This window comes from Trifolium pratense, linkage group LG7, assembly GCF_020283565.1.
Source record: "Trifolium pratense cultivar HEN17-A07 linkage group LG7, ARS_RC_1.1, whole genome shotgun sequence".
Taxonomy (NCBI): domain Eukaryota; kingdom Viridiplantae; phylum Streptophyta; class Magnoliopsida; order Fabales; family Fabaceae; genus Trifolium; species Trifolium pratense.
Window position 1 is genome coordinate 58,279,644 of NC_060065.1, and position 19,752 is coordinate 58,299,395.

General features: G+C 34.4%; 4 protein-coding genes across 4 annotated transcripts; 2 read left to right on the top strand and 2 right to left on the bottom strand.

Annotated features, from left to right (window-relative positions):
- Window positions 1-1,378: 1,378 nt before the first annotated feature.
- On the bottom strand, window positions 1,379-4,868 carry LOC123899855 (pectinesterase-like). Its single transcript, XM_045951101.1, has 2 exons — window positions 3,807-4,868; window positions 1,379-2,276 (listed from the first exon to the last, which is right to left on the bottom strand). The coding sequence occupies exons 1-2, from the start codon at window positions 4,138-4,140 to the stop codon at window positions 1,594-1,596; spliced, it is 1,017 nt and encodes a 338-aa protein (XP_045807057.1). The 5' UTR covers window positions 4,141-4,868; the 3' UTR covers window positions 1,379-1,593.
- Window positions 4,869-5,652: 784 nt separating this feature from the next.
- Window positions 5,653-9,307, top strand: LOC123899856 (4-coumarate--CoA ligase 1-like). Its single transcript, XM_045951102.1, has 3 exons — window positions 5,653-7,107; window positions 8,449-8,861; window positions 8,950-9,307. Exons 1-3 carry the CDS (start codon window positions 6,055-6,057, stop codon window positions 9,176-9,178), a joined length of 1,695 nt encoding a protein of 564 aa, XP_045807058.1. The 5' UTR covers window positions 5,653-6,054; the 3' UTR covers window positions 9,179-9,307.
- Window positions 9,308-10,004: 697 nt separating this feature from the next.
- On the bottom strand, window positions 10,005-18,817 carry LOC123899858 (vacuolar cation/proton exchanger 2-like). The gene is made up of 10 exons (XM_045951103.1): window positions 17,881-18,817; window positions 17,761-17,789; window positions 17,461-17,657; window positions 17,165-17,377; window positions 16,676-16,807; window positions 15,445-15,561; window positions 15,317-15,370; window positions 15,022-15,138; window positions 13,980-14,073; window positions 10,005-10,283 (listed from the first exon to the last, which is right to left on the bottom strand). The coding sequence occupies exons 1-10, from the start codon at window positions 18,252-18,254 to the stop codon at window positions 10,273-10,275; spliced, it is 1,338 nt and encodes a 445-aa protein (XP_045807059.1). The 5' UTR covers window positions 18,255-18,817; the 3' UTR covers window positions 10,005-10,272.
- LOC123899859 (protein pleiotropic regulatory locus 1-like) lies at window positions 11,272-12,737 on the top strand. The gene has a single exon (XM_045951104.1). The coding sequence runs from the start codon at window positions 11,407-11,409 to the stop codon at window positions 12,700-12,702; it is 1,296 nt and encodes a 431-aa protein (XP_045807060.1). The 5' UTR covers window positions 11,272-11,406; the 3' UTR covers window positions 12,703-12,737.
- Window positions 18,818-19,752: the final 935 nt, after the last annotated feature.

A 19,752-nucleotide genomic window follows, 5' to 3' on the forward strand; every position in this document is an offset into this window, starting at 1 on the left:
ATTTATTAATCATTATCAAAGAGGTCGGCAAAAAATATTTTTTAAGAGCGCATAAGAGAACTTCAACAATACCAAAAACAAACACATATTAAATTAAAGAGTGACGCTATATAGCACGACTCATTTCACGCACGACGCGTTGAACAAACATGCAATTTACTCCAATGTTCATTATTGTTCCATCAAACATACTAGTAAATAGTAACATCACGCACTTTGCAATATATAAAAACTAAATAATATTAAACATTTTAACTGCACCAAGATCGAACCTTTCTTATTTATCCTCAATCAAATGTTAAAGTGCTAATTATTTTAGTTACTTTGATTTTAAATATAAGTAAAAGTTGGTCATCAAATATACATAGAAATTGGTTAAAATAAAGTTAATTTATATTTGATATAAAATTTAGATCTAATACGTCAATTTTATTTGATTAAAATTTGTTTATATTTTAGACCGGGGTAGTAATTAGTAGTTAAAAAGACAAATAAAGGACAAAACAAAACATATGTCAAACACTTCATCAATGCATGCTCAATTTTCATTCTAAATATATATAAAAAAATTACAAAGCCCGCGGACAAATCCGCCGGCCTTTGCCCCATTTTTAAGCGGGCTAGGCGAGACGGGCCAACTTAAGATGGCGAGTTGATAACCTCACCCCGACCCGTAAAAAATGGCGGGTCAAACGGGTCGGCCCAGCGGGCCGAGGCCGTTTTGCCACCCCTAATCTCAAGTGGTCCATAATCAAGTTAGGAGTTTTAAACTTTTCAGTATGTCTCAAGCGGAAGATGAAGGATTTCATCCTCACACTGAGATTTTAGAGCCTCCGCGTTTGAATCCATCACTTGTTCCTTTGAATATCAATGAAGAACAACACAACGATGAAGATGCTGCATCTAACCAAAACTTTGATATGCTGTGGAAGATGAAGGACTTCATCCTCACGCTGAGATTTTAGAGCGTCCGCAGATTCCACATTTGAATCGTGTGTCTTTGCCAGAAGTTCTCGATCAACCACAAATTCTTGATCCAACTATAGCTGCCAATTTGATTGTTGAAGGTATTACATTTGTTTTTTTAATTTATAACAATAATATTCTAGGAATTTATACACTACATGATTATATATAAGTATAACACTTCTGAAAACCGGTGAAAATTGAGCAGATTAAACACTTGACTGGTTTTCGGAGGTTTTATCAGAAGTGTTATATATAATCATATATATAATACCCAGAATGTGAGTGAAAGTTTTTTTGATACTTAAAATAACTTACAATCTTCTTTCAAACTTTAAATATAAACAAGTCAAAATGTATTTGATAGAAATTGACCAAACACATTTTACTTTTGCATATATTTATGATTAAATATTAGAAAGTAATATTTTCAATCATTTTAGAAGTGTTTATTCAAATGAAAAATACCATAACTGCACAAATTTAATACTAATTTTGTTTTTGTAAATGCATGATATATAGTACATATCTTTTTTGGGTAGCTTACATGATAGTACTTCTGATGAAGTGATATTGAAGGTTAAGAATAATGGTCTAATAATAACAAGAGAAGAGAAGAGAAGAATATTAAAGTCCAGTATCATATGGAACACCTGTAGATGGAATCCAAGAGTGAGCATCCAATAGATAGGAAGCTGTGAAAGGGAGTGCTTCATTTGGATTGCCAAGAACTCTAACACCAGGCCAATTCACTCTACCATCAGTGTTAGAACCAGGACCAACATTCTTATACTCCACATAAGTAACCTTATCAATGGGCTGTCCTGGCATCTGTTCCCAACCTCCAGGATCCACCATGGAATCTATGTAACACTGCAGTATAGCCACAGTGGAATATGCTCTCCAAGGACGTCCTAACGTGGCACGTACCACCTCTGACTTTTTGTTCTCATCCTCAGGTGACATGCTGAATTTACAACGTTGGAATGTGAAACCTGTCTTCTCGTTTGGACTCTCCCGTGATTGAGCGGTGAATGTCACAAACTGTCTATAGCGTGCGTAAATCATGCAGTCTTGAAATACAGCGGCTGCATTGCCGTAGATGAAATCCACGGTACCGTAGATTTCACAGTTCTTGTAGAATTGTCTGCCTGAAACTGCCCATAAGGTGTCTTGGAATCCTTGGATGGAGCATTGAAAGAAAATGCTATTGGTTGCCTCGTTACGAACTGCCACTGCAGCGCTTGCATCTAGACCCGCTGAGTTCACAAATCCAATGTTCTGTGCCATGAACCCATTTCCACGGATGTCTGCATTCACACGCATGCATTCTCATCAATTAATCAATACTAGCTAGCTATTCATTCCAACATTCTTTTGTTTTCACGGAAAATATATATATTTTTAATTCTAATTTTCTTCAAATTCATTATATCAATTACTTAAAAGATGCTCTTGTATTTAGTCATATGATTGATGCAACAAACAATTATCCAATTACCAATTTCGACTCAATTCTTCATTGAAATCTTGGGCAGCATAGATAATATGTTGTTCACAACCATGTTGACAATATTTCTCACAATGATTTGTCTTCTTGCGCATATGCCACATAGAGGATACTCATCTTGAATTTTCTTTGAGAAACTTTGAAATAATGCAAGATATAAAAATTGTCTTAAAATCTAAATTGTCTGATTTTGATCAGACGATTTACAGACGTTAACTGCATACAATCATGACTACACAAAATCTAATTCCGACAAGTAATGCTCAAAGCTGTTTTAAGTAAAATGGCAAAACATGAGAAAATTTATTATAACAATCAATGTGTTTTATGATATTTGCATTCGACACTTTTGACTTCCTAGTATAGAAGCCGTGACTTTTCTATGCAAATATTTGAAAAAATCATGCATAAAAATTGTGACTCTCAAATCTATGAATGTCATTTTTAAAAGGATTTTTTCTCATAACCATTTGAATCATCACAACTAGAATACCCAATTAAAAATAACAATAATAATAAATAAAAATCAAATTGAGTACTGTTTTGTGACAGCGATACATGACCCAATTAGGTCATAATTTTTCTTTGTAGTTGTATGTAGGATACCAAATAGTACCTAATTAAATAAAAAATAACAATTATAGGTTAAGTACACGTCTAAGGTCGTTGTGGGCGTTTGCACTTGTTTTCTACAATATGAGTGCGGAGTCAGTAATCTAATTAACATATATCACCAAATATCTTTTCTTTGTATGGAAATTAAATCTGCCTTAATTGTTTATTATATTTTGTTGCAACTTGCAAGCAGGTATAACACCCCCTCCAACACTTGTATTTTGCTTTTAAATATATTGTAATCTTGGTTTATAATATGGACTTAATCAAATAAAAACAAGATTAAAGCGACTAAGTTTGATCTAGTGATAAGAGATTTAGATAGTATGTTAGAGCTTCTGTGTTCGATAAATAAATAAAAACAAGTTTGATGAAAAAATTGCAGTCAACATTCAATTTGTAAGTTTATGATCTCCGAAACACATAACTGTTTTTTGACTTTATACTTAACTTATGACTAAGAAATTAAAATTAATACAGGTTGGAAATTGAACATTAGTAGTATACGTAAGTAATTAATTAAGATAGATATGAATAATAATAATAATAATAATAATAATAATAAATTTAATTAATTAAGAAAATTAACGACGGAAGTTAAATTAGTGAGAATAAAAATGGTAAGACTTATACATGAAATTATAAGGATGTTTTATTTTACCAAATAAAAATAAAAATGGATGAAGCAGTGAAGGTATAGTATAGTATAGCGTACCTATGGTGGAACCATTTTGGCGTCCCAGTATTATCGTGTGGGTTGAACCATGACCTAGGAGCTTAATATTAGTCTTACTTGGTGGAATCAGAATGTACTCTTCATAAATGCCTCCCAAAATGTGAATATTGTAAGTTTGCTTACTATAATCAGGAGCATTGCTGATAGCTTCACCCACGCTTTTATAATCTCCACTTCCATCCTTAGATACGATTATCATCATACTACTACTACTACCTTTGGAACACATGATCACTGCAACTTCAAGTAAAAACATCATCAACACTAACCCCGCACCATTACTATTAATTATTATATTTGAGTAGTACTCCATAATATAGTATTAACTTATTTGCAAGCTTGCTTAATTGTTTTTTCTTCAGTTTGGTTTTGTGTGCATATATTTTACTTATGTGACATGCACACATACATACATACACTAGTACTTCAATCCACACACACATATATATATATATATATATAAAGGGGAATTAGAAAACAGTTAGCTCAACCTCTCTCACCTTCATAGCTAGCTAGGGAGCCCAATGTGTAAGGTTAACATCCAATCACACTGACCATTCAGACGTACCAAAGATGCTAATTATAACACTCTCTAAATCATATAAAATAAATATGCCAAAATGACCGTGCAACCATATGTAAAGATATATGCAAAATTTATCCCTAAAATGGATACCTTTTTTATTAATTCAATCTACAATTAATGTAACCACTTATCTTTTTTTTCTTCTCTCTATATTTTTGTGGGGTGCCAGAAATTGTATAAAAAAATATATATACTTGGTGGTGGCTGAAAACTGCAGTGATTTCAATAAACTCCTCCTCAATAGTAAAGACGTTAGTTAATTAGTTAACAATTATATCAAACAACTAAAAAATAAAAAAAGTAAAGAAGTTAACAAGTATTGATCAAATTAGCTACTGTCGTTATCATCTATCTATCTATAATAAATTAGATTTAATTTAAGCTGTGCATTCTCTCACTCGTTTTCAAATGAATTCCTCCTATAGAACTTGGTTTCATTCTTTTCCTTTATATGATCTTCATTTCTTTAAGTTTTCAATGCTATCATTAATTTCTTTTGCAGACTATTATTTATTTGTCTAATAAGCTGTTGTATGGTCCAATCCATGTATAATTATGATGGAGACCCCCTTGTTTTGTGTGATTTGGATTTTGGAGGAATGATGTGGCAGATAGGTTATGAACAACAGTACACCAAAGGCCCATAAATGAGAATTGGGCTGAAATGACAAATGGGACAGAACAAAGAAAGCCCGATGGGCAGATAGAGGCCCTTTAAATATACGACTTTGAAGTCCTGTTCGTTTTCTGCTGTGTGCAAGTCCTTACAATTTTGTTGTTTTGCAAAAGACATCTTAATGGATTAAGAAGTGTGAGTGTTTTATATAAATTATTATTGTTGACGTCGATTCTCAAAATAATGTAGAATTTTTAGATTTACCGAAATATAAAAGAAAAAAAGTAATGGCTGGTTGTGATGATGGTGAGTTGTGGTAGGTGAAGAAGGATAAGAGCAATTTGAGAGAGTGAGTGGGAGATGGGATGGAATGGGAGTTCTTTGGTTGGCCATATGAAATTGAGATGAGATGAGATGAGAGGTGAGGTAGGTGAAAAGCAAAATCTGGATCGGGTGGGTGTAAAAGGAAAGTAGAGCCCGACCCGATAATCCTTGTTTTGATTTGATTTGATTTGATTTGATTGACCCCACCCACTTCACTCAAGAATTCAACCCAACCCAACAACCCACTCACATTGCAATAATAATATAATAATAATAGGATTAGGGAGGTGTATCAACAATTTCAACATCCATCTATCTATTCTATTCTATACCATTACCATAAGGAAAAAAAAGTAAAATAACCACTACTCTACATTGCATATATCACACCAACTTTCTAATTTCCCCTTCACCAACTTTTTGAATATAATTGTTTCCATTTTCCATCTATACCCATGACATGTTTTCATGATCCCGAAATTGCCCCTTACCAACAACAATTGCGGGGCCGTGCGTAATCCTTTGGTATTATATTATAATAAATAATAATAATAATAATCCATCCAACAAAACAAACAATGAAGGAAGAAAGCATAGGTTGTTTATTAGTTTGTGTCTGACGGAATTCCTTCCAATATTTCAACAAGTTAGATACATACATAGAATTCTCATCTTCCTTCAATTCAATTCAATTCAATTCAATGGCAGCAACAGAACAAAAACAAGAAGAAATAATATTCAGGTCTAAACTTCCAGACATATACATCCCAAAACACCTACCACTTCATTCTTATTGCTTTGAAAATCTGTCCCAATTTGGTTCACGTCCATGTCTCATCAATGCACCCACCGGAAAAGTGTACACCTACGACGACGTGGAAGTCACCTCTCGTAAAGTTGCCTCTGGTCTCAACAGATTGGGAATCCAACAGGGTGATGTCATCATGATCCTCCTCCCCAATTCCCCTGAATTTGTCTTCTCCTTTCTGGCCGCTTCTTATCTCGGTGCCATAGCCACAGCAGCCAATCCTTTCTTCATGGCTGCGGAGATTGGAAAGCAAGCAAAAGCCTCCAAAGCCAAGTTGATCATAACACAGGCATGTTACTACCACAAAGTCAAGGAAATATTGTTGTCATTGGACAATAAGAAGAACAAGTTGGTGCTCATAGACTCTCTCCCTCCCTCTACAACAACATCTTCAGATGATGATGATGATGATGATCATGTTCATTTCTCAACACTGATCGATGCTGGTGATGAGAAGGAGGAATTACCACCGGAGGATGTGAAGATTAACCCTGACGATGTGGTGGCGCTTCCATATTCATCAGGGACAACGGGTCTACCAAAAGGGGTGATGTTAACACACAAGGGATTAGTGAGCAGCATAGCGCAGCAGGTAGATGGAGAGAATCCAAATCTATATTACAGCAGTGAAGATGTGATACTGTGTGTACTTCCTCTGTTTCACATTTACTCTTTAAACTCTGTTTTGCTATGTGGATTAAGAGCCAAGGCTACTATTCTTTTGATGCCTAAATTTGACATAAATGCTTTCTTGAGTCTTGTGAATAAACATGGAGTTACAGTTGCACCGGTAGTACCTCCGATTGTTTTGGCGATTGCAAAGTCACCGGATCTTAACAAATATGATCTGTCTTCAATAAGGATATTGAAATCAGGAGGTGCTCCACTTGGGAAAGAACTTGAACACACTGTTAGAACCAAATTTCCCAAAGCAATACTTGGACAGGTATATATGTATAGCTACTTCCTCACTCAACCTCTTTCTTTCATTTCTTATTCCTTCACGCATTTAATTCCGTTCCCTATACTCTACTCTCTACTGCACTGCACTGCACTTATTATTTCCGGGATATTTTATTTTTATTGTATTATATTATTATTACAGTACCTACAAATTTAAACTGTTGCACCGCACCAGATTCATTTCATAATAATGATCACCACGCAATCAATGAAAATGTTAGCTAGCTAGCTACAAATAACATACTATACTAAATAATACTATAAGACAACAAACACATTGGCATTGCGTTTATATATATATATATATATAACTCAAGTTTCCGTTTTAAAGTCTTAACTATTTTTTATTTTAATTTTTGTCAAAAAAAAAAATATTCTTATTTTAATAAAGGGTTAATAGGTGTTTATCCATGTAATGTAAAGATTCTATCATTTATCGTAGTAGAATATGTTCACTTAAGATTTCACATAAATAATGATGTGACATGATCAATAAGGGTGGTAAACCAAAATTTGTATTACATGAAGCAAAATAATAGAATCTTAAATTGACATATTCAATAAAAGAGGATAAACCAAAATTCGCTAACATTACAAGGAGTAATCGCAAAAAGAAAAAAAAAAAAAAAAGAAGGAATAAACCAAGACTCGCGCAGGGTGAAAACTTATTAACCCTTTAATAAATAATATATACTACTACATAAATTATTTTCATATTATTAAAATTAAATTTTTGGCCAGCTAGGGTGGCTGAACTCCAAATTTTTAAACCCTTCCATCCAGTGTCAACACCAAAAACAAATTAAATTCTTATGATGGTAAGCTAACTGCTAGCTATAAATTTTTTTTTTTATGTAACCAAAAAAAAAATTTGATAAAGTGCCTGCTATAAATATTAGTAGTATTACGTTTTCCTGTATAAATAAATGGGATCGCAATCGCTACCAAAAAAAAAAATGGGATGGCAAATTATTCTCATTCTTTCAATAAAAAGCAACAATATCAATAAATATATTCATGTGACCAGCTGTTTGATGTTTTTTATGGTTACATGTCAATGTCAACGCTTGCTAGATCCTTATTTTCCACATCACTTTTGACCACAAAAATAATGTCAATTAAATTGTGTGTCTGTTACCTCACAACTTTGACGATGTTGGCATTCAACTTATTACGTTAGAATAACACAAGGAAAACTAGTATTGTTTTATTTGAATGAATAATAATAATATCCTTAAATAAAAAAAGTTTACTACCCTAACTCTAGTATAATTAATAATTAAGGGATGTTAATTAAAGTTTAATAAATGAATATTACTTACAGGGATACGGAATGACTGAGGCAGGGCCAGTGTTAACGATGAGCTTAGCATTTGCAAAAGAAGCAGTGACTGTGAAACCAGGAGCATGTGGAACAGTTGTAAGAAATGCAGAGATGAAGATTGTGGATCCTGAAACTGGTAATTCATTACCTAGAAACCAATCTGGTGAAATATGCATAAGAGGAGACCAGATCATGAAAGGTTATCTAAATGATGTGGAGGCAACAGAGAGAACAATAGACAAAGAAGGTTGGTTGCATACAGGTGATATTGGGTATATTGACGATGACGATGAGTTATTCATTGTTGATAGATTGAAGGAATTGATCAAATACAAAGGATTTCAAGTTGCTCCAGCTGAACTTGAAGCCCTTCTTCTTTCACATCCCAAAATCTCTGATGCTGCTGTTGTCCCGTAAGACTCTATCTATTCTTACAACAATTTCCATTCGTTCGTTCATTCATTCATATAATTAATCTATGTATAAGTTAAATTTGATCAGAATGAAGGATGAGGCTGCTGGAGAGGTACCTGTTGCATTTGTGGTGAGATCAAATGGTCACACTGACTTAACCGAGGATGAAATTAAGCAATTTATCTCCAAACAGGTGGTGTTTTACAAAAGAATAAATCGAGTATTCTTCATTGATGCAATTCCCAAGTCACCGTCAGGCAAAATTTTGCGTAAGGATCTCAGAGCAAAGTTAGCAGCAGAAGCTGTTTCAAATTGATGATCACCTTCACATCTTATTTCTCAACCATATATGTATTATATGTTACAAGCTTGTGTGTTCTTCTCATCTTATTTTACAACTATTCTGTAAAATTATTCAATCTCAATCCAACTTTCATTTCTATGATAATGTACTCAAAATATTATCTTTACAAAAACAAATGCGGGTTCTTTGTTTTTTTTTTAAACTATTTTTCCACTTCTCTCCACTTTTTCTTCTATCCATCTTCGAGGACATGATTTAGTACGAGTTTTGCTCCTATTATTACGATGCTAATTCTACCGATGGCAGTATCGATTAGTCTATTTTGAAGGCTTGCAAGATCTAGAAAGCCTCTTGGATACTTGAAAGATTTCCCATGCAGATCTGTCGTTATTATATACCATACTAACCAATGATATCCCCTTTCACATGTTTTGTCTTATCACAATATATGTTATGGCTGAGGCATATAAACAGGTTAAAGATCCTTACTGGATCTAAGCTATAACTCTGACAGAGCTTGAAGCTCTTCATCAAAATAACATTTGAATCCTTACTAAGCTACCCTAAGATAAGAAACTTATTGGTTGTAAATGAGTTTACAGAATTAAATATAAAGTTGATGTTTCCTTAGAATGATACAAGGATAGGCTTGTTGCCAAAAGTTTCAAACAAATTAAAGGTATTGATTTCTTCGACACTTTCTCATGTTGCTAAACTGACTACTATAAGAGCCGAAGAGACATTTAAAAGCAACAAAAATAGAAGGAAAAAAACTTCGCAATGATTGGTTACTTTCAATGTGATTCATTAGATATGATGAGAGCTGAAAAGACCAAGATTTTACGGTAAAATGAATGAAAACTATGGAGATCAAAATAATACATATTAAATCATCCATTCAAAATTCAATATAGTACAACGCTAAAAATTTCCAGTACAGTGCAATGCATTTCCCCTGATTACTTGATGGTTTTCCATGCCATTGCTGAAAGCAGGATGAAGATTCTTTTTTGGGGAAATCTTTCAAACACACTGCTTACTAGTACTACCTTTCCGAGTATACAAAGGCAACATCGACAGCTGCCACTGTCAGGCCAGCACTATATTTAGTCATCACCTGTACCAGATTCCACAAGCAGAATTAAAACAAGTGTTACGGCATGTATTGTAAGTAAATTTCCTAAAGTAGAACTACCAATCATCTAGTACACAGCTTGAACACGACTAGATTGAAAACAGTTGTGCCAAACTGACAGGATCAACAATGTGGACAGCCCAACTTAAGAATACACTATTTACCAAAACGTAAACTCATGTCTTTAATTTTATCGAGGCCTAAATGATTGACTCAAATGGAAAGTTACATATTCTGCAAACTACGTAGATTATATCATATAGGAGTACAGATTTGATGAACAAATTCACATAGGCTTGGTGCATGCCGCATGGATGTGTCATATCAATAAAAGGGGATCAGTGACTCCAGTCTTCCAAAAGTTGGAGGTACCATTCTAATTACAAATGTGAACATATATGAGAGGGAGAAGTATCTATTTAGCTCAAGCTTTTTGAAAGAAATTCCCCCCAACTAAAAGATAAGAGAATTTAATCTTCTATTAAAAAATAAAAAGATTTAGTTGCAATATTTTGATATAAAAATAAATTTTAATCTTTTAGTGAATATTTTAAGAAGATTGTATATCAAAAAAGATTTTGCTTCAAAAAAAAAGATTGTATATCAAAAAAAAAGATTGTTACTCTCACCAATAAAAAGATAAAAAGATTTAGTTGCAATATTTTGATATAAAAATAAATTTTAATCTTTTAGTGAATATTTTAAGAAGATTGTATATCAAAAAAGATTTTGCTTCAAAAAAAAAGATTGTATATCAAAAAAACAAAATTAAAAAAAATTGGTTATTTTTTTGATAGAAACAATAAAAAGATTTAGTTACTCTCACCAAAAAAAAAATAAAAAGATTTAGTTGCAATATTTTGATATAAAAATAAATTTTAATCTTTTAGTGAATATTTTAAGAAGATTGTATATCAAAAAAGATTTTGCTTCAAAAAAAAAAGATTGTATATCAAAAAAACAAAATTAAAAAAGATTGGTTATTTTTTTACTTATATATAGACAGCAAATTGGTTAATCGATTCCCATAATTCATTCATTCATCGGAAGGAAGCAAAGCATAGTGTTTTTGGTTTTTGAACACTTCCGTCTAATACGTCGTATTATGGAAGCAATTGAACCACAATCACTCAAGAAACGTCCCCTGGATCTATTCTCTCCACTTGATCAACAACTCGCTCCTCCCGATTCCGAAAGCAAGAAAATCCGTGTTAATTACAAAGTGAATGCCGAGTATGGTGGAATTCAAGAAAGCATTGCTCAACCTCAGACGAAGAATTCTGCTACAAAGAATCAGTCTCAAGAACCAGGGCTTGCTCTACTTCCAGGTCCATCAATGCCAAGCAGAGGATCTTCCAGGAATTTCTCAACATCTTCTTTGATGGAAAGAATGGAAAGTAAATGGCCACGACCTGATTGGCATGCACCATGGAAAAACTACAGAGTCATCAGTGGTCATTTAGGATGGGTGACATCTATTGCAGTTGATCCCAGTAATACATGGTTTGCTACTGGTTCTGCAGATCGAACTATCAAGATATGGGATTTAGCAACTGGTGTTCTAAAACTCACATTAACAGGTCACATCCAACAAGTAAGAGCACTTGCTATTAGCAACAAACATACCTACATGTTTTCTGCTGCTGATGATAAACAAGTTAAATGTTGGGATCTTGAACAGAACAAGGTTATTAGGTCTTATCATGGTCATCTCAGTGGTGTTTACTGCTTGTCTATTCATCCCGACGACAACATGTTAGTTACCGGAGGACGTGATTCTGTCTGCCGGGTTTGGGACATACGTAAACAAACCCAAATTCATGCTCTAGGTCATGACAATACTGTCTGCTCTGTGTTTACAACGGAAACGGACCCTTATCAAGTTGTTACTGGTTCTCATGATTCTACAATCAAGATGTGGGATGTTAGGTATTATGGTAAAACATTGCTAACTACACTTACAAACCATAAAAAGTCTGTTCGAGCAATGGCTCCACATCCTAAACAGCGAGCTTTTGCATCTGCATCGGCTGATAATATTAAAAAGTTCACACTTCCAAAAGGACAATTTTGTCACAATATGCTCTCTCAACAGAAAACTATTATCAATGCACTGGCAGTCAATGAGGAGGGTGTTATGGTTACCGGAGGTGACAACGGTAGTATGTGGTTCTGGGATTGGAAGAGTGGTCACAATTTCCAGCAATTACAAACAATTGTACAACCTGGTTCACTGGATAGTGAAGCTGGTATTTATGCTTTAACCTATGATATCACCGGTACGAGGCTTATATCATGTGAAGCCGACAAAACAATAAAAATGTGGAAACAAGATCAAAATGCCACTCAAGAAACACATCCCCTTAACTTCAGGCCTCCTAAAGACATCCGTCGGTTCTAGTTATGTATGTAGCCCGGCCTCATTTTGATTAGATGTGCTAGCTGTTACTTCATACTTAGCTTTTTAGCACACTTCTAATCATCTTAATTTGTAACATTTCTTTGAACTTGAATAAAGATTATTACTGCTTAGATTCATATGTATTTCAATATTCAATAGTTTTGCAAAATAAAATAGGGTTTCAGGTGAAAAGGAAATAAACAAACTTGTGTTTTATTGAGGTGTTCCTATTTTCTTGTTTTTACAACAAAGACTAAGAAATTCCGTTTTATGAGTAGTAATATACTCAACCAACTTAGTCAATAAAAATTAGAGTTATTTGATTGAGATTAACCGTTCAGATTTTAACGATAGAATTTTTATATTTGTAAATAACATGTCTCATTCATGTTAGTCGTTGTTTGGATGCCAAGAGCTGAAGAAAGACTCGTGTGACACACACAGGTGTGAGTCTACGTGAAGGGTTCAGATTTTAACGGCATTCATGGAGCTAATTTTGCATAGCTTTCACCCAATAGTCCATGTGTTATTGCTAGATAATGCATGGAGCTCACTTTGCATAGCTTTCACCCAACAGTCATGCTTAGAAGCTTCAGCGTAGTTGTTAGGCTCATTATCACTGAGAAGGGATAAACAGAATGTGGAATAAGAAGGGGAAAGATGATTATGACTGATGAATTTATTGATGGGATAAGGTGTCTTGTGAACTACATTATTGCAGTGGTAATCCACAAGGTGTGATGGTGGTCTTTTAGGTCTAGTGGATTGTCTGAGAGGGGTTGGTTGATCATGACTAGGTGTAGTGTCATGATTAGATTCAGATATATCAATAGAATTAGGATTAGTGTGATCCAGACATTGATCAACACTAACTGGTTCAGGAATAGAAAGACATTGATTGAGATTAACGGTTCAGATTTTAACGATAGAATTTTTATATTTTACAAAATTAGAACTGCATTAAAATTTAATTTGTGTGAATTTCATCTTACAATTTTGAGAGCAACTTACTAGACTGTACTTGGTGTTTTGATCTAGGGTGGTTTGTCTAGTAAGTACTAGTACTTCTAGTCAAAGTACAGAATGTTCATACCAAACATATAACTATATGCATCGCTTGTACGTTGATAGGGAAAGAAACAGGTGACAACACACCAGGCATGTTGATTGTTGAAAGATTTTCTTAGCAATAAGAGAATTAGAGATTCGTCTATAGCTTCTGCTTCGTGATAAAGTCTATACTATGACTCTAGGCAGTATATTATCAGTAAACTTACCACTCTTAGGGTCTACGTGTACGAAAAAACTGGCAGCAACTATAAGATAGCATAGAATAAGCATCAAGCCTTTAAAATAGTTTGACGTCCCTTCCTGTAAGGATAAAAGCAATGTAAAGATGGTTGTAACTGACATAATAATGGAGAAAAATATGAAAAAAAATAAAAAAATAGGATAGACAGATGAAGTGAATGCAACAAAAATCTCATGCATAGACTAAACAGATACTTGACCCTAACCAGTTTGAACGAGATCCATATTCCATAGTCATAAATAGGCCGTTTTAACAGCAAATTGTAAACCAGCGTTCATGCTTTTCGGACATATCTACTAAATCTCCGTTGCAAGATATTTGCTTTTAAAAAAGGACAAGGTGCAGAATGAGAATACCAGAGCAAAAGAAATAAGATAATAATGCCATATTTCACTTTGTTTCAATTATTTATTGTAAACTGAAGAGATGTCCAATGCCAAAGCAAGTAATGGTACAAAATGAGTGTTGAGAAGGAAATAAATTGAGAAACATGTGGAATCCATGTGTGCGAATAGTATACAAAGAATTGAGAAAGAGTGTCTAATGCATGTCCATTTAGGGGGAATAAGGTATTAGCTGGTCAGCTTAATCCATTCTCTCCTCAGTACATTCATTTGTTTAAAAAGAGATGCACACAAACACAGGATTATGGAATTTAGTATCACACCGAAACACAAGCCGAATAGAATAATAATCATTACTTTTACCTAACTTTTGAATTAGGTTTCATAAGCAATAACCATATAAGAAGCTTCTTAATTCTTACATGACTTTTTGATAAAACAAATGACAAATAATTGAAAGAATTCAGAGTATTTCTGAAGTCCTTCTATCTCTCTAGTCATTTGGATTTTCCATTCTACTTCAATATGTAAGACATGAATTTTTGGCTTGACTAAACAATTTAGATGAAAACTAACTAATATCCATTAATTGCTTATATAGTGGGGAAACATCAACAAATCGTGTCAACACAATTTCATAGGGTTAAATAAGAAAACACATACCTGCATCATAAATGCAACTACCAGCACAGTGATAAAAAGTGTGGCAGTCTCAAAGAGTTGAAAATTCAAGTCCATATCTTTTCCCATGCACCATCCAACAACCACACAGAAGGGGATCTACAAATTTCAAGAGAATAAGAATCAATTTTTTAACAACCATCACCCTGCTTTAATAAGTCAATAAACTAGAAACATCTTCCTATGACATGGAGAAACCAGGCTAGTTTATTCACATAACAGTATAATAATAAATGTAAACCCCAAAAAACTATTTGATAACAGTTCAAGGCCATACCACAAACATCGATATTTGGGTTGATGATCCAATAGCAACTCCAATTGTGATATCCTGTGAAAATATTGAATCCATTAACAGATTAAACAGTATTGTAGAAAAAAATGTAGGCTTTGAAAGCTACTTACTAGCTTGTCCTTTACGGCAAACATGATAGCACTTGCATGCTCTGCAGCATTTCCTACTATTGGAAGCAAGATGACACTAATAAAAGCCACTGACATATTCAATGATTCAGATGCTCCCTGCAAGAGACCAGAAACATAATTTGCTTATGATTCAACTAAGGAGTTAATGTGATATTTATGGAAAATACTAGGGATAGTAGAGTTCTTCATAGTTCATTGTCATCAAGGACAGGAATTACATAGATGTTTCAGAGGTGTATAATCTCAAATCACAAAGCAATCATTAAGTTTCTGTTCCTGTGTAGTTTTTGGGTCAACTAATGTTTAGGGCAAAGATTAAAGTGTGTTTAAACCCTTTCACTTCTGTTACCATATTTCCTTTTCATGACTTTAGAATCTTGTCTCATGAATTCCAATATTATTTTGTTGTATAGCATGGGTCAGTGTGAAGGTGACTGACAGGAGTTGCTTTGCTTAGGAATGCTACAGAAGAGTCCATCCATACCGGAACCAAAAACAAAAGGTGCTGAGGAGAAGAGGCAATCTTTACATGAATAGTATGATTGCAATTTTAACAGATTTAAGAGTCAAAATACTATTTTTAAGTTTTAGTGAGTTGGCCTAGAAAACTACTAGTACTTGATCTAGATTTTAGTACAGTTATGAAAATAAAGTCAGCATTTATATCAGCATTATTTAAAAATAAAACCTATTGGTGGATTAAAATATATTTCTCCACTTTTTCACCCCATTCTTCAAAATTCAATGCCGTATAAAAAATGATCAACAATCTTTTGACCCAATTGGTTGGTGTACTCAATTTTTTGCTCTACTTAGTATCTAGTGGCTTTTTCAACTCCCATAATGTTTTTAAGTAGTGTGCGACTTATTTTAGTTAGTTTTATTGTATTAAGTAACATTGTTGTGTTAGGTGATATTGAGCTGGGCTTACACACTTCTTTTACTTGCTCAAAACTATGGTTATAAATGAGTTTTATCATCAGGTCTTTGACTTTGACCAGGGTAAACCATAGGTTTTGTTCCGAAATGGTTCTATGGCGCATTATAAGACTATAGACATGTTCTATGATTGAAGTTTTACGCCAAAATAAAATACAAAAAAATGAAGCAAACATTAAGAGAAACAGACCCAAACTCAACATTTCGCGAGAATAACAAATAACAGAAGCTTAATAATTGAGAAATTTTGAGAGTAACTGTATAGTTATACCTCTATGGCATCCACAAGGTATCCAGACAATACCGAAACCCATACTGTCAAAATACCAAGCCAGATTATCGCTTCCCATTTAGTTAACTCAAGTTCTTCCTCCTCGTCAGAGTTTTCACATGTATCTACTTCCTGTATTATAATTTACGGAGATTAACTGTAAAGGGACCATTGGATAATAGAGAAAAACGGCATATCATAGGCACGGATTGACTCACATAAACTTCCTGTATTATAATAATTTTTAAACAATAAAGAAAGAGTGTTGTTCCTTTTGTAATAGAATGATAAATGACTGTAGCCCTAAGATTTCCCCCCTGTCTTAAGGAATCCATCAGAATTCTATCTAAGTACTAACATTCACAAAATACATGTGAATGGCTTCTCCCATTTGTATTAGATTTACACTGCTCATTTGGTAACAGTGCATGACGAGTTAAATATACATCACAAACATAAGATACAGAACTAGAAAGAAAAAGAACCAACCTGGTCAACTGGACTATAAAAATTTTGTTGACTTCTAAGTTGAAAGAAAAGGTAGCTTGCATAGGCCACTAGCATTATGCAGCTGCTAAATCTGGATAGAGATAAGACGGACTTCCCAAGATGAACCTCTGAGTGAGTAAAGTGAAGCACAGCAGGAAATAATATTCCCATTACAGCCATCAAGAGCAACCCTGAATTAACCACAGCAGCTGCCTGTTGCAAGGGGAAGTCCGTGAGGTGAGGACACAACATGACATGCACAGTTGAGTAAAGTGATGACATGATACATTACATACCTTATTGAAAACCTGAACTTTTTTGTAGTGGACAATCCCACCAGTAAAGAATGCACAACCAAGAACAAGAAGCATATTTGACAAGATTGAACCAAGTAAAGATTGCTGAACGACTCTAATCATATCGCTTTTCAAGGCGTAAATAGATATAATCATTTCAGTTGCATTTCCAAACGTGGCATTAAGCAAACCCCCAACTATACATATAGGAACAGTAGTAAATGAAGAAAGTCATAAAAAGTGGTACCATTCCATTCCATTCCATGTTTGAAATACAATGCAAATATAGTACATACATACCTGTTGGTCCCGTGTAAAACGCAAGCTGTCTGTAAGAGAGAATACAAAATGGGTTGGTTAGTAGTTAGTAAGTAGTAATGAAGGTGTCTGAATGAATGGTATACCAAAAGTGTAACTTACTCTGTAGCATAACCAAGGCGTTCAGCCAAAGGAGCAATACCCAATAAAGCGAAGAAAAAAACCCAAACATGTTTTCCGGTGAAATAATGTAGGAAGATGGCCAAGGGACCAAATGGTAGCAAGATGTTGATCTTAGCTTTGATTAAGACAAGATAAATACTCCTGCTGATTCGTCTTGTCCGAGAATGATTGAAGAAAGAAGTAGTAGAAGATGATGATTTAGGCAAAGTAACTGAAGAAGAAGAAGAAGAATCGAAATGAAAAGTGTGTGGTTGTTGTTTAGATGGAGCTGAAGAAGTAGAAGAAGTAGAACTGAAAGGTGTCTCTTCATCGAAATCAGTGTCCATCTTGTCTTCTGCAGATACAGAACCCATCTGCTGCTGGAACTCCTAACTAACTAACTTGAACAACAACAATAGAAGTAAGGAAGGAAAATTCACAGATCAGATCAGATCAAATGAAAGTAAATCTAGCTGTGAAATTAAGCTTACAGCCTAAAGTGAACGATTTTGTGTTGTGTTGTGTTGTGTTTAGCAATACAAGAGAAGTGGAGCCCACAGCATAAGAAGCAGGTGGTGGTGGTGGTGTGTATGAATAAATGAATGAATCTAGCAGCAGCAATAGCAATAGCAGCAGCAGCAGCAGCAGCAGATGTATCGGTGTGTGATGATAGGTAATAATAATATCTGGAAGGAAGGAAGGAAGGAAGGAAGGAACGAATGAATGAATGAATCTGAATATGTGATTTAGGAGAAAGAAAAGAAAAGAAAAGAAAATGAAATGATGGGAAAGAAGATATTTGGCGAGCGAGCGAGCGAGAGAGCGTTGAATGGCCGGCAAGTGGGAAGTCACACCATGCGAAGCTTCGCAGAAATATCACTTCTTTCCAACACACTTTCTTTTTTTCTTTTTTCTTTTCAAACTTATTATTATTCACTTTAATTAATTACCTAAAAATGCTATACATCACCTAACATTTTTTTTTTTTTTTATGATGAAGAGGGCAAAAGCCCAAGAAAAGAAGATTACAAGTTAATCAATCTAGGGGTGGAGTTTCCCAGGAGATCAAAATTATACATGTCCCTAATTTGGGATGGACAACTATCATAAAAAACAATGTTATAATCTAACGAACATCCGATATTAGCCAAAGCATCCGCACACTTATTAGCTTCCCGGTAAGTATGACAGATTTCAACTAACCAATCCTTCTCCAACATTTTCCAAATTTGCTTCAACAAAGAACAACCTAAAGAACTCGTCGAGTTTCTTTTCTTGAGAACACTCACCACAGCCTCTGAGTCTATGTGCAGCTCCACTTTTTTAAATCCCATCCTGTAAACATGTTGAAGCCCTTCATAGACTCCCCATAGCTCCGCTACGAACGCATTACACAAACCAACACACTTCGCAAAACCCCCTAACCATTCTCCTTGACTTCCCCGAATAACTCCTCCACACCCAGCCACAAGATTTGCCTTATAAGCCCCATCAGTATTAAGCTTAACAAACAAATTTTTTGGAGGACTCCATCCTATCATTGCCACTGTTTTACCCCTATCTGTGACTAAGTTGCTACTTAAAGCTGCACTCATATACTCACTACTCAATTGCATAATGTAGTGTAATGGTCTTGATGGCCTCACAAACTCATCTTCAAACAACTCCTTATTTCTCCATTTCCAAAGGCAATGACAACACAGTGCCCAAAACTCACACCAATTTTCATTTCCATTCCATTGAATTGAGTTATTAAGATTCAAATCAATCCAATGTTGTAAATCACCCCTGTAGAAACTTACTGTATCGTGCATTGGGATGACACACCTCCATAACTCCATAGCTCTTGGACAATCTCTCATCACATGAATA